This window comes from Oncorhynchus tshawytscha, linkage group LG25, assembly GCF_018296145.1.
Source record: "Oncorhynchus tshawytscha isolate Ot180627B linkage group LG25, Otsh_v2.0, whole genome shotgun sequence".
In the NCBI taxonomy this organism is placed as follows: domain Eukaryota; kingdom Metazoa; phylum Chordata; class Actinopteri; order Salmoniformes; family Salmonidae; genus Oncorhynchus; species Oncorhynchus tshawytscha.
This window is the reverse complement of record NC_056453.1, coordinates 9,732,569-9,746,828: the sequence shown is the minus strand read 5'-3', so window position 1 is coordinate 9,746,828 and position 14,260 is coordinate 9,732,569. Positions and strand designations below refer to the sequence as shown.

The following is a 14,260-nucleotide window of genomic DNA, read 5'->3' as shown; positions in this document are numbered from 1 at the left end:
GTTAGTGAGCATTTCTCCTTCGCCAAGATAATCCCTCCACCTGACAGGTGTCGAAAATCAAGATGATGATTAAACAGCATGATCATTAAAACAGGTGCACCTTGTGCTGGGGACAATAGAAGGCCACAAATGTGCAGTTGTGTCACAATAATGCCACAGGTGTCTCAAGTTGAGGGTGTGGGAAATTGGCATGCTGACTGCAGAAATGTCCACGATGAAAATGTGGGTTTGCACAACTGAAGAATTTCTGCACAAACTGTCAAAACCATCTCAGGGAAGCTCATTTGCATGCACATTGTCCTCACCAGGGTTTTGACCTGACTGCAGTTCGGCGTTTGAATCAACTTCAGTGGGCAAATGCTCACCTTCGATGGTCACTGGCGGGCAGATAGCGTGTATGGCATGTGGGTGAGCGGTTTGCTGATGTCAACGTTGTGAACAGAGTGTCCCATGGTGGCGGTGGAGTTATGGTATGGGCAGGCAATAAGCTACGGACAACCAACACAATTGCATCTATCAATGGCAATTTGAATGACCAGAGATACCGTGAGGAGATCCTGAGGCCCATTGTTGTGCCATTCATCCGTCGCTAGAAAGCACCAAATTGCGCACACACAATTAAGATTTGTAAATACAGGATCATCACCGGATTCATGCATTAACCCCACAGGAGCCGTTTTCTAATATGGCCGCCAAACTACTCAATGGGGTCTTATCGGATCAATTTCACATGACCATGCCTGTATGAAATATAAATTGAATTTGGCCTCCTGAGTGGCGCAGTGGTCTAAGGCACTGCATCGCAGCGCTTAAGGCGTTACTACAGACCCGAGTTTGATCCCAGGCTGTGTCACAACCTGCTGTGACCGCGAGTCCCATAGGGAGGCGCACAATTGGCCTAGTGTTGTCCGGGTTAGGGGAGGGTTTGGCTTTACTTGGCTCATCGCGCTCTAGTGACTCCTTGTGGTGGGCCGGGTGCCTGCAGGCTGACACCAGTTGTCAGTTGAACAGCGTTTCCTCTGACATATTGGTGTGGCTGGCTTCCGGGTTTAGCGGGTGCTTAGAAGCGCGGCCGGCTAAACCCTTAACAGGATGACACTGGGTCAATTGTGCGCCGCCCCATGGGTCTCCCAGTCGCTGCGACAGAGCCTGGAACTCGAAGGATCTCTAGTGGCACAGCTAGCACTGCAGCGCCTTAAACCACTGCCCAACTCGGTAGGCCGGCGTGAGTTGTTTTATGCACGTGATGTCAGAATGCACTCACTGTTCCAAAATGTGATTCTTACACAACAGGACAAATAACACAGGCTGCCTGATAGCTTATAGATAATTATGTTTCAACTTGTCAACTGAGGGGTGTTCCGCCTAATTAATTCACGTAGAAGTAGCCCATTTCAGCTTTGCGGACAATTTATCTTTGAGGCTTTACTGAGCCAGACAAACGTCTTTCTTCGAGGAGAGACCACACACTTCACCAATGTGTCGAGGCACAGATCTGGGGAGGGATAGCCAAACAATTTCTGCAACATTGAAGGTCCAAGAACACGGTTGCCTCCATCAGTCTTAAAATGGAAGCAATTTGGAACCACCAAGACTCTTCCTGGAGATGGCCCAATGGCCAAACCGAGCAATCAGGGGAATAAGGCCTTGGTCAGGGAGGTGACCAAGTACCTAAACCTTCCAGAAGGACAACCATCTCGGCAGCACTCTACCAATCAGGCCTTTATGGTAGAGTGGCCAGACAGAAGCCACTCCTCAGTAAAATGCACATGACAGCGCGCTTGGAGTTTTCCAAAAGGCACCTAAAGCACTCAGACCATGAGAAATAAGATTCTTTGGTCTGATGAAACCATGACTGAACTCTTTGGTGCAAATGCCAAGCATCACATCTGGAGGAAACCTGGCACCATCCCTACAGTGAAGCATGGTGGTGGCAGCACCATGCTGTGGGATGTTTTTCAGTGGCAGGGACTGGGAGACTAGTCAGGATCAAGAGAAAGATTAATGGAGCGAAGTACAGAGAGATCTTTGATTAAAACCTGGGGAGAAGGTTCACCTTCCAACAGGACAACGACCCTAAGCACACAGCCAAGGCAAAGCAGCAGTGGCTTCGGGACGAGTCTCAATATCCTTGAGAGGCCCAGCCAGAGCCCGGACTTAAGCCTGTTCAAACATCTCTGGAGAGACCTGAAAATAGCTGTGCAGTGACGCTCCCCTTCCAAACTGACAGAGCTTGAGAGGATCTGCAGAGAGGAATGAGAGAACCTCCCCAAATACAGGTGTGCCAAGCTTGTAGCGTAATATCCAAGAATACTCGAGGCTGTAATCGCTGATTCAACAAGTACTGAGTAAAGGGTCTGAATACTTATGTAAATGTGATATATGGTCAACACATTCATAATTCTAAAAACCTGTTTTTGCTTTGTCATTATGGGGTAGTGTATGTCGATTGATGAGGGGGGAAAAAACTATTTAATCAATTTTAGAATAAGGCTGTAACGTAACAAAATGTGGAAAAAGTCAAGGGGTCTAAACACTACCTCATGAAACTGGTTGAGAAAATGCCAAGAGTGTGCAAAACCGTCATTAAGGCAAAGGTTGGCTACTTTGAAGAATCTAAAATATATTTTGATTTGAACAATTTTTGGGTTACTACGTGATTCCATGTGTCATTTCATAGTTATGATGGTCTTCACTATTATTCTACAATGTAGAGAATAGTAAAAACAGAAAAACCCTAGAATGAGTAGGTTGGTCCAAACTTTTGAAGCTACAATCTATCTGCAATAATTAAAGTCTAACCTAATATGCCTGCCTAATATGCCCTCTGACAGTAATGGATTCAAAATAGTCTAAACTATGTTAACGGCAACATTACGCTTGATAAGAATGTATTGTACCTGTAACCTTGACCAAAAATGATCAAGTAACAAAATAAATTAAGTGTAGCCTGCACCACTAGGTAGAGAAGTGAGAGGTTAGTAAGGGCCAAGTACGTACCTTGGAGGTGGTGATCTTTTCCACATCCAGAGCGTAATCCAGCATCGGAGTGGCAGGGAAATGCCCCTTCACAAAGTCCTTCAGGATCTGGACTCTCATGTCGGGGTTGTTGATCTACAATTATATCAACACATTTAGATCATTCTGCCAGCAAATATGTCAATGTATCCATTCTGCCACTGAGCTGTAGAGGTATACACACACTTCTGAATTGATTTGATTTAATTGTGAGGCAATAAGACTAAGGACGGGAATCAAATCTTAATGCGTACTTTCTTACAAATCATGCTGTCAAATAACAAAAATTCTAGTTAGACTTAACACAGGCAGCCCAATTCTGATATTTTGCCATTAATTGATATTTTGACCAAAACAGAAAAATTCTGATCTTTTGCCAATAATTGGGCTGCATGTTTAAAAGCAGCCATACATCTGGTCTTGAAAAAACAGGTTTAGGATTATTTTAATCTACACTGAACAAAAATAAACGCAACATGTAAAATATGCACTTTTGTCACAACAAACAGTGCAATCGGAAAGTATTCACAACTTGACTTTCCACTTTTTGTTACTGTTGAGTTCTGAGAATATGAAATATACTTATTCATGTCACTGAGGGAGAGAGGGTAATGTATAACGTTTACATTATGTCAGGATATGTTATTGTTGGCCATCAGGAATCCTATGGGAAGGATCCTCTGGGAGGAGAAGACACAGTCTAGTACCAGTCACCATGACAGCCGTGAGTTGGGGAGGAGTGAGCACTTTGGGGTAGAGGTCAGGTCAGATGATACAGATATCACTAAGGTTCTGTCTAGCAACAGAAATGCATTGGCTGTTCAGATGTGTAGGAGGAGACTCAGCCTAGGAGGAACGGTTATATATCAGTGCTTGTGTGAAAATGTCTTCATCTAATGCAGCTGCATTGATCCTCTGGGAAGAATAAACTTGTTAAAGCCTTCATAGTGTCTTGAGTTTTTTACTCAGAATTAGAAGATTAGAACATTATGTTACAGCCTTATTCTAAAATTGATTCAATATTTTTTTCCCCTTCATCAATATACACAGAATAACCCATAATGACAAAGCAAAAACTGTTTTTTAGACATTTTACAAAAGACAATGAAGAGCTCTCCAGTAGGTACCAAAATACTCAAAGGCCATTTTCTCAAAAGTGAGTTGATCAATTTTCAAAGCAGAATTACTTTCCCATTGTTCCTCAAATGCAGTGTATGATATACCATTTTATAGTCTTGTGTCTACCTTTATCCAATGTAAAAAAAACAATATCACATGTTGCTACATAAGACCTGTCATGACATTACCCTGTTGTATGAGGTTTATGACCCCCATAATCACCTTTCCCTCTTAGAAAGCCAAGAGAGAAAGAACTCTTTGAAAGCCCTGTGTTAACATCAAAAGGTTAGGGAAAGGTACAATATTTCTGTAATCCAACCAGTTGAAAGTGTCCATTGGTACTTAAAGAATATGATGTCAGATCAGTTGGTGTCTGGGACATTATATCTGATAGGATGACATACATTGTATTATACTAGTTATCAGATTCACATGGAATTGTTGTGCAATTTAAATGTTTAAATATGAACCCATTTGTTAAAATATTAAAATGTAATTTAGCTTCTAAATGAATTGTTTTCATACGTAAACTGTGCTCACTCAGTGGTAATGACCAAGTGAACAGACATTGGTTGAAAACTATGGAATACGCCCTTCTCTCCCCTAATACAAAAACCCGACGGAAATCGACCCTAGTTCCCGACGACATTAGGAATGGTGTCTATACTTTAAAAAAGGGCTATTTTTGTTGTTGTTTGTTTGTTTTTTAAACTGTACCCCCTTTTTCTCCCCAATTTCGTGGTATCCAATTGTTAGTGGTTACTATCTTGTCTCATTGCTACAACTCCCGTACGGGCTCGGGAGAGACGAAGGTTCGAAAGTCATGCATCCTCCGAAACACAACCCAACCAAGCCGCACTGCTTCTTAACACAGCACGCATCCAACCCGGAAGCCAGCCGCACCAATGTGTCGGAGGAAACACCGTGAACCTAGTGACCTTAGTAAGCATGCACTGCGCCCGGCCCGCCACAGGAGTCGCTGTTGTGCGATGAGACAAGGATATCCCTACCGGCCAAACCCTCCCTAAACCGGACGACGCTAGGCCAATTGTGCATCGCCCCACGGACCTCCCGGTCGTGGCCGGCTGCGACAGAGCCTGGGCGCGAAAAAGGGGCTTTTTCAACGGAGGTGACTATCCCCACGCTGGAAGGATGAATTTCGACAAGACCAGCCAGAATACAGCACGAGCTGATTATGGCAAAACGGTATGAACTTTGAACTCGTATTCAATAAAGTGATACATCCTAGAAGTCGAGTTATCAGCTGCAGCTGTAAACGTATGTGGCCTAGGAAATTACAGAATCTCCTAATAAGAACGACAGGGTACAACGTATCCGCCCTACAACATTACAACCAGAAAGATTTGTCAAAGGACAAAGGCGCTCTCTGCTGGACAAACCAGTCTTCCATCTTCGAATCCATCTATCGAAGCGCAGCTCGGTGTAAATATACATCTCGCATTTTCCTTTTCCGAATGGGCGTATTTACAGATTCTGTATTTACAGTAGCATAGCTTCTCAAGGTCCGATAGAGACCCAATCCTTTTGTTCCTCAGTCTCTCCGCTCTTTCATTCAAACCCAACTCCCTTTCTTTGTGTAACCAGTTGTCATATCGGTTTAGTCCGCTGGGGACCTTTTATGACATTAGTAATCGATGTATGATCCATCCTGTGTACATGTAATTCTCTGTGATTATTTAGAAAATAAACAATTGAAATAATTTGTTTGCCCAGGTTCGTGAAGATAACCAAGTACTTACGACAATCAGAATGAGACCGATAGGTGACGATTAATAATTGACTGCTATTGATACAAAAGATCTTCAGATCTTTAAGAGTTTATTCGGAAGGCAGCAGCTCTATAAACACTCTTCCATGGTGCCCCAGGTTATTAACAAGTTAATTGTAGCATGGTTTAATTCAATCACGTAATCAAACTTTAGGTAATGAATTTGATAAAATAGCCTTTCATAATTTAATCAGTCGGACACAACAGACCGAATCAAGGATGTCAGTTATGAATTCATTAAAAAAATGATTTCTTTTACAGAAGTATTCAGACCATTTACTCAGTACTTTGTTGAAGCACCTTTGGCAGTCTCGAGTCTTCTTGGGTATGACAATACAAGCTAGGCACACCTGTATTTGGGGAGTTTCATTCCTCTCTGCAGATCCTCTCAAGCGCTGTCAGGTTGGATGGTGAGCGCTTCTGCACAGCAATTTTCAGGTTTCTCCAGAGAATGTTCCAACATTCAGAGACTTGTCCCGAAGCCACTCCTGCGTGCTTAGGGTTGTTGTCCTGTTGGAAAGTGAACCTTTGTCCCAGTCCGAGGTCCCAAGTGCTCTGGAGCAGGTTTTCGCCAATGATCTCTGTACTTTACGCCGTTCATCTTCCCCTGGACCCTGACTAGTCTCCCAGTCCCTGCTGCTGAAAAACATACCCACAGCATGATGCTGCCACCACCATGCTTCACTGGTGCCAGGTTTCCTCCAGACGTGACACTTGACACTCAGGACAAAAAGTTTAATCTTGGTTTCATCAGACCAGAGAATCTTATTTCTCATGCTCGGTGCCTTTTGGCAAACTCCAAGCGGGCTGTCACGTTCCTTTTACTGAAGAGTGGCTTCAGTTTGGCCACTCTACCATAAAGGCCTGATTAGTGAAGTTCTGCAGAGATGGTTGTCCTTCTGGTAGGTTCTCCCATCTCCACAGAGGAACTCTAGAGCTCCGTCAGTGACCATCAGGTTCTTGGTCACCTCCCTGACCAAGGATCTTCTCCCCCGATTGCGCAGTTTGGCTAGGCGAACATCTCTAGGTAGAGTCTTGGTAGTTCCAAACTTCTTCCATTTAAGAATGGAGGCCACTCTTATTGGGGCCCTTAAATGAGACAAATGTTTTGGTATACTTCCCCAGATCTGTCTCTTGACACAACCCTGTCTCAGAGAACTACAGACAATTCCTTTGATCTCATGGCTTGGTTTTGATCTGACGTGCACTGTCAACTGTGGGACCTTATATAGACAAGTGTGTGCCTTTCCAAATAATGTCCAATCAATTGAATTGACCACAGGTGGACTCCAATTAAGTTGTAGAAACATCACAAGGATGATCAATGGAAAAAAGATGCACCTGAGCTCAATTTCAAGTCTCATAGCAATGGGTCTGAATACTTATGTAAATGTGATATTTCAGAAAAAAAATTCAAATATAAATGCACAAACATTGAGAAACCTATTTTCGCTTGGTCATTATGGGTTATTGTGTGTAGATTGATTTTGTAATTTTTTTTTTTTTTTTTAGAGAATTTGGCAGTACGTCCAACGATCTCACAACCACAGACCAGTGTATGATGTGTGGGCAAGTGGTTTTCTGATGTCAACGATGTGAACAGCGTGCCCCATGGTGGCGGTGGGGTTATGGTATGGTATGAGCTATGGACAACGAACACAATTGCATTTTATCGATGGGAATTTGAAAGCACAGAGATACCGTGACGAGATCCTGAGGCTTATTGTGAGGGCCTTTTTTAAAAAGGTACAGTATCTGTGACCAATAGACACTTATCTGAATTCCCAATCATGTGAAATCCACAGATTAGGGCCTAATGAATTTATTTCAATTGGCGGATTTCCTCATATGAATGATAACTCAGTAAAATCTTTGAAATTGTTATATGTAGCATTTATATTTGTGTTAGTATATGCTCAGTCAAATAAATTGAGATGGAATCGTTCAAATTAACTGGAAATGTAGCTATATTTCAATCCTTGTAATTTATTGCTCACCGATTTGACCCTGTGCCCAATACCCATGATCAGCTTGCCATCCTTCTTCATCTTGTTGACAAACTCCATCGGCAGCATGCCGCTGTCGAACGCCTTGCTGAACTGCTTGGCCGCAGCATCCAAAGCTCCTCCAAAGCGGTCCCCCTGGGAAACAATATCAACAAAGTATATTAGTCTCTAAACTCTTACAAGTTAAGACAACCCCTTTTTGTCAGTGTCCCAGTAGTGGGCTACATCCAAATTCTCCACACTTTTCCTGAACTTATACAGATTCTTGCATTCATTTAACAAATGGTGGAAGCCAAAGATCTTGGCTGGAGAGAGCCTTAGACCAATGCTATGCTTTTTAAATCCACAATGGAGAATGTGCAAGTGCAGAAGTAATTGTCTTTCGAAATCTTCCCTTTTTCTCCTTCCCTTCCTTCAAGACCTTTAATCTGAGAGGTATGGAAAGCCATTGGATAGATACTAATGGTAACTGGACTTGATGCATTTTCAAATTAGATTTCAGGAAGTCACACAGTGTGTGTGTGTGTGTCCTCACAATGGTGAGCAGGCCGGATGTCAGGCTGGAGATTAGGTCCTTGCCGGCACGGGCACAGACTATGGTGTTGTGGGCACCAGATACGGCGGGCCCATGGTCTGCAGTCACCATCAGGCACATCTCAATGAACTGGCAGGCGTAGCGCGGTAACCTAGGGAAAAATCAAGATGTGGGAGGATAACTGGAGGGAGAAGTGATGGGGGCATGTCAGTGCACAACGCCAAAGTGGAGTGTGCATTCGTGTTCATTCATAGACAGGCACGCAACGGAAAATGTTGTGCAACAGAAAAACAAAATCTGAAAGTTAAAAAAAAGTCCAGGTGTCAGTCCTTCCAGGTGTCAGTCCTTCTTCCGTATGGTGCCTAATGAACACACTCAGGTGTGAGAAATCTCTGGCCAATCAAAGACACTCCTATTTTGCCAATTGGCTTGGACCCTTTTACCACACGGAGCCCTGCTGATCCATGACGACTGGTCTGCCGACGTAACAGCACGAGGGGGCTACAACAGACTTCTTCCGTCGTGACGTCCCCCTAAGGCCCCTCTGCTAGCTTGCTAGCCCCGGCCCGCTAGCTGTCTCACTGGACCCCTATGATCACTCGGCTACGCATGCTTTCCCCTAATGTCAACATACCTTGTCCATTGCTGTTTTGGTTAGTAATTATTGCCTTATTTCACTGTAGAGCCTCTAGCCCTGCTCAATATGCCTTTGTTAACCCTTTAGTTCCACCTCCCACACATGCGGTTTCCTCACCTGGTTTAAATGATGTTTCTAGAAACAATATCTCATTGTTACTCAATGCATAGGTTTACCTCCACTGTATTCACATCCTACCATACCCTTCTGTACATTATGCCTCGAATCTATTCTACTGTGCCCAGAAACCTGCTCCTTTTACTCTCTCTGTTCCGAACGTACTGGACGACCAGTTCTTATAGCCTTTAGCCGTACCCTTATCCTACTCCTCCTGTTCCTCTGGTGATGTAGAGGTTAATCCAGGCCCTGCAGTGCCGAGCTCCGCACCCATTCCCCAGGCGCTCTCATTTGTTGACTTCTGTAAACGTAAAAGCATTGGTTTCATGCATGTAAACATTAGAAGCCTCCTCCCTAAGTTTGTTTAATTCACTGCTTTAGCACACTCTGCCAACCTGGATGTCCTAGCAGTGTCTGAATCCTGGCTTAGGAAGACCACCAAAAACCCTGAAATTTCCATCCCTAACTATAACATTTTCCGACAAGATAGAACTGCCAAAGGGGGCGGAGTTGCAATCTACAGCAGAGTACTGTCTTATAGTCGTGGCCAAAAGTTTGAGAATGACACAAATATTAATATCCAAAGTTTGCTGCTTAAGTGTCTTTAGATATTTTTGTCAGATGTTACTATGGAATACTTATAGCGGTATTTATTAGAGAGGGTAAAGAAAGATTTTGTTCGGGCGCCAGGCAGGTATTAACCATGCCAAAAGGAAAAGAGTAGAAGAGAGAGAGTACCACTACCAGACCCACACACATCAGCAGAAGAGACTGCCTAGAGGGTAGCCTGTTTACCAGATAGCCAGTGGAGAAAAAAGAATACACACCATATAAAACCCACATCACAGCACAGGGGTAACCCAAACAAGAATACCTCATACAATAATACTAATACTAATAATGGCAGAGCAATTGAACAGCAACTTCATACAAGAACGAACCCAGTCATCAACATAGGATTTGCAATAATCTGTATTATTTTCTAGTGGATGAGTGCAGAGGGTATGAATGTGGGGGTGTTCATCGACACAACAAAGGCCTTAAAAATGTCCACAGTCTTCTCGGCCACATGTCATTAGTACACCGCACCTCAATACAGTTCACATAATATACAACTTGCAAGCAACCTACTAAAATGTCCATCCAAATACTTCTGGCAGGGAAATAATAGTCCAGCTCTAATGAACTTCAATGGGAAGTGCATTTGAAAAATAGAGAGTCTGTTGCAGGGTAAAGCACTGGAATGAGAGGGAAGAGAAAGAGAGAGAAAAAGATAACAAAAGAGATCTTAGCTGTGGTCTTCAGGCGTGCAGGTGTACTGTCTGACTGTCCGATGGTTTGTTGGTTTGTATGTTAAAGCTTCGCAACAATGTTGCTACTAATCCATGCGATCCATAACGGGCGCGGTCCCAAACGAAAACAACCACGACCTAGAGCGATTACACCGATGATTGAGTTAAATACTCTATAAACTACACACGCTGAAAACAAACAAAACTTCTGCAGCACAGCACACACAATCAAACTGTCGCGCCACCCAAGAGCCCCTCCCCAAAGAGCTGAACGAGCTCTCTTTATCTCCTCCTTCCTTACTGCTCATGCGCTCTTAAAGTGGCAGCGCACGGTGAAGGCTCCGAGCAGATTTCGCCACATACTAAAGTATAATTACATTTCATAAGTGTCAAAGGCTTTTATTGACAATTACATGAAGTTGATGCAAAGTCAATATTTGCAGTGTTGACCCTTCTTTTTCAAGACCTCTGCAATCTGCCCTGGCATGCTGTCAATTAACTTCTGGGCCACATCCTGACTGATGGCAGCCCATTCTTGCATAATCAACGCTTGGAGTTTGTCAGAATTTGTGGGTTTTTGTTTATCCACAAGTTCTCAATGGGATTAAGGTCTGGGGAGTTTCCTGTCCATGGACCCAAAATATCGATGTTTTGTTCCCCGAGCCACTTAGTTATCACTTTTGCCTTATGGCAAGTTGCTCCATCATGCTGGAAATGGTATTGTTCGTCACAAACTGTTCCTGGATGGTTGGGAGAAGTTGCCCTCGGAGGATGTGTTGGTACCATTCTATATTCATGGCTGTGTTCTAAGGCAAAATGATGAGTGAGCCTACTCCCTTGGCTGAGAAGCAACCCCACAAATGAATGGTGTCAGGATGCTTTACTGTTGGCATGACACAGGACTGATGGTTGCGCTCACCTTGTCTTCTCCAGACAAGCTTTTTTTACAGATGCCCCAAACAATCGGAAAGGTGATTCAGAGAAAATGACTTTACCCCAGTCCTCAGCAATCCAATCCCTGTACCTTTTGCAGAATATCAGTCTGCCCCTGATGTTTTTCCTGGAGAGAACTGGCTTCTTTGCTGCCCTTCTTGACACCAAAAGTCTTTGCCTCACTGTGCGTGCAGATGCACTCACACCTGCCTGCTGCCATTCCTGAGCAAGCTCTGTACTGGTGGTGCCCCGATCCCGCAGCTGAATCAACTTTAGGAGATGGTCGCTTGTTGGACTTTCTTGGGCGCCCTGAACAATTGACAGATAAAAGGTTGATTTAGGTGCAATCTTACTGGCAGCAATATCCTTGCATGTGAAGCACTTTTTGTGCAAAGCAATGATGACGGCATTTTTTTCCTTGCATGGTTGACAGAGGAAGAACAATGTTTCCAAGCACCACTTTTATTTTACCCCCTTTTCTCCCCAATTTTGTGGTATCCAATTGTTAGTAATTACTATCTTGTCTCGTCGCTACAACTCCCGTGCGGGCTCAGGAGAGACGAAGGTCGAAAGCCATGCGTCCTCCGAAACACAACCCAACCAAGCCGCACCGCTTCTTAACACAGCGTGCATCCAACCCGGAAGCCAGCCGCACCAATGTGTCAGAGGAAACACCGTGCACCTGGCGACCTTGGTTAGAGTGCACTGCGCCCAGTCCGCCACAGGATTCGCTGGTGCACGATGAGACAAGGATATCCCTACCGGCCAAACCTTCCCTAACCCGGACAACGCTAGGCCAATTGTGCAGACCTCCCGGGCGCGGCCGGCTGTGACAGAGCCTGGGCGCGAACCCAGTCTTGGTGGCACAGCTAGCGCTGCGATGCAGTGCCCTAGACCACTGCGCCACCCGGGAGGCCCACCACCCTCCTTTTAAAGTATGTTATACGAACTCAATCAGCATGACAGAGTGATCTCCAGCCTTGTCCTCATCAACACTCACACCTGTGTTAACGAGAGAATCACTGACATGTCAGCTGGTTCTTTTGTGGCAGGGCTGAAATCCAGTGGAAAAGAGGGACTTTGCCATTAATCGCAATTCATCTGATCACTTCATAAAATTCTGGAGTATATGCAAATTGCGATCATACAAACTGAGCACTTTGAAAATGTATATTTGTGTCATTCTCAAAACTTTTGGCCACAACGGAACTATCCAGGTCTGTGCCCAAACATTGAGCTTCTACTTTTAAAAATCCACCTTTCCAGAAACAAGTATCACACATTTGCCGCTTGCCTTAGACCACCTTCTGTCCCCAGCTGTGCCCTGGACATCATATGTAAATTGACCCCCCCCACCCATCTATCTTCAGAGCTCATGCTGTTAGGCTGACCTAAACTGAGACATGCTTAACACCCCGGCCGTCCTACAATCTAAGCTTGATGCCCTCAATCAAACACAAATTATCAATGAACCTACCAGGTACAACCCCAAATCCATAAACACGGGCACCCTCAGATATCATCCTAACCAACGTGCCCTCCAAATACACCTCTGCTGTCTTCGACCAGGATCTCAGCGATCACTGCCTCATTGCCTGCGTCCGTAATGGGTCAGCAGTCAAACAACTACCCCTCATCTCTGTCAAACGCTCCCTAAAACACTTCAGCGAGCAGGCCTTTCTAATCGACACGGCCCGGGTATCCTGGGAGGATATTGAACTCATTCCGTTAGTAGAGGATACCTGGTTAATCTTTAACTTTTGTGGTAGGGGGCAAATTAACCTCTTGAAGCTAGGGGGCACTATTTTTATGTTTGGAAAAATAACGTTCCCAAAGTAAACGGCCTATTTCTCAGGACCAGATGCTAGAATATGCATATAATTGACAGATTAGGATAGAAAACACTAAAGTTTGTCTGTGAGTTAAACATAACTGATATTGCAGGCCAAAACCTGAGGGAAATCCAATCAGGAAGTGCCCCTGTTTTTGAAATCTCTCTGATCTCATGCATCCCTATTGCGCATTTAAAGGGATATCAACCAGATTCCTTTTTCTGTGGCTTCCCTAAGGTGTAAACAGTCTTTAGACATAGTTTCAGGCTTTTATTTTGAAGAATGAGCGTGAAGGATCACATTGCGTAAGTGGACAGGTGGGGGCTCTCAGAGTGAGTTGGTGCGCAATTGAGTAAGACGGCCATTGTTCCTCCCGCTGTTATGGAAAAAGCTACACTCGGTTGATATATTATCGAATATATATTTTAAAAACTACCTGAGGAATGATTCTAAAAAACTTTTGACATGCTTATGTGGACATTATGAAGACTATTTGGAAATCCCGTCTGCGTTGTCGTGACCGCTCTTTCCTGTGGATTTCTGAACATAATGCGACAAACAAACGATATATATAAAAATATATTTATATTATAAAAATAATCTTTATGGAACAAAAGGAACATTTGCTGTGTAACTGGGAGTCTCGTGAGTGAAAACATCCGAAGATCAAAGGTAAACGGTTAATTTGATTGCTTTTCTGATTTGTATGACCAAGCTTCCTGATGCTAAGTGTACATAATGCTATGCTAGTCTATCGATAAAATTACAAACGCTTGGATTGCTGCGTTTTCCTATATTGCACTTGTGATTTCATGAATATTTTCTAGTAATATTATTTGACTGTTGCGCTATGCTATTCAGTGTTGCTGATGACTATTATCCCGGATCCGGGAGGGGTGGTTCACTGCCTGCTACTCAGCCGTAAAACCTAGAATATGCATATAATTAGTACATTTGGATAGATAACACTGAAGTTTCTAAA

General features: G+C 43.8%; 1 protein-coding gene across 4 annotated transcripts in view; it reads right to left on the bottom strand.

Moving 5' to 3' along the window:
* LOC112233716 (ATP-citrate synthase) overlaps positions 1 to 14,260 on the bottom strand; it is a 133,534-nt gene that overhangs the window by 31,786 nt on the left and 87,488 nt on the right. For all 4 annotated transcript variants that reach the window (XM_024401528.2, XM_024401529.2, XM_024401531.2 and 1 more), the window contains 3 exons: positions 8,468 to 8,618; positions 7,924 to 8,067; positions 3,001 to 3,114 (listed from right to left, as the gene is read on the bottom strand). In XM_024401528.2, coding sequence (XP_024257296.1) covers positions 3,001 to 3,114; positions 7,924 to 8,067; positions 8,468 to 8,618 — 409 coding nt within the window. The remainder of the gene's footprint in view (positions 1 to 3,000; positions 3,115 to 7,923; positions 8,068 to 8,467; positions 8,619 to 14,260) is intronic.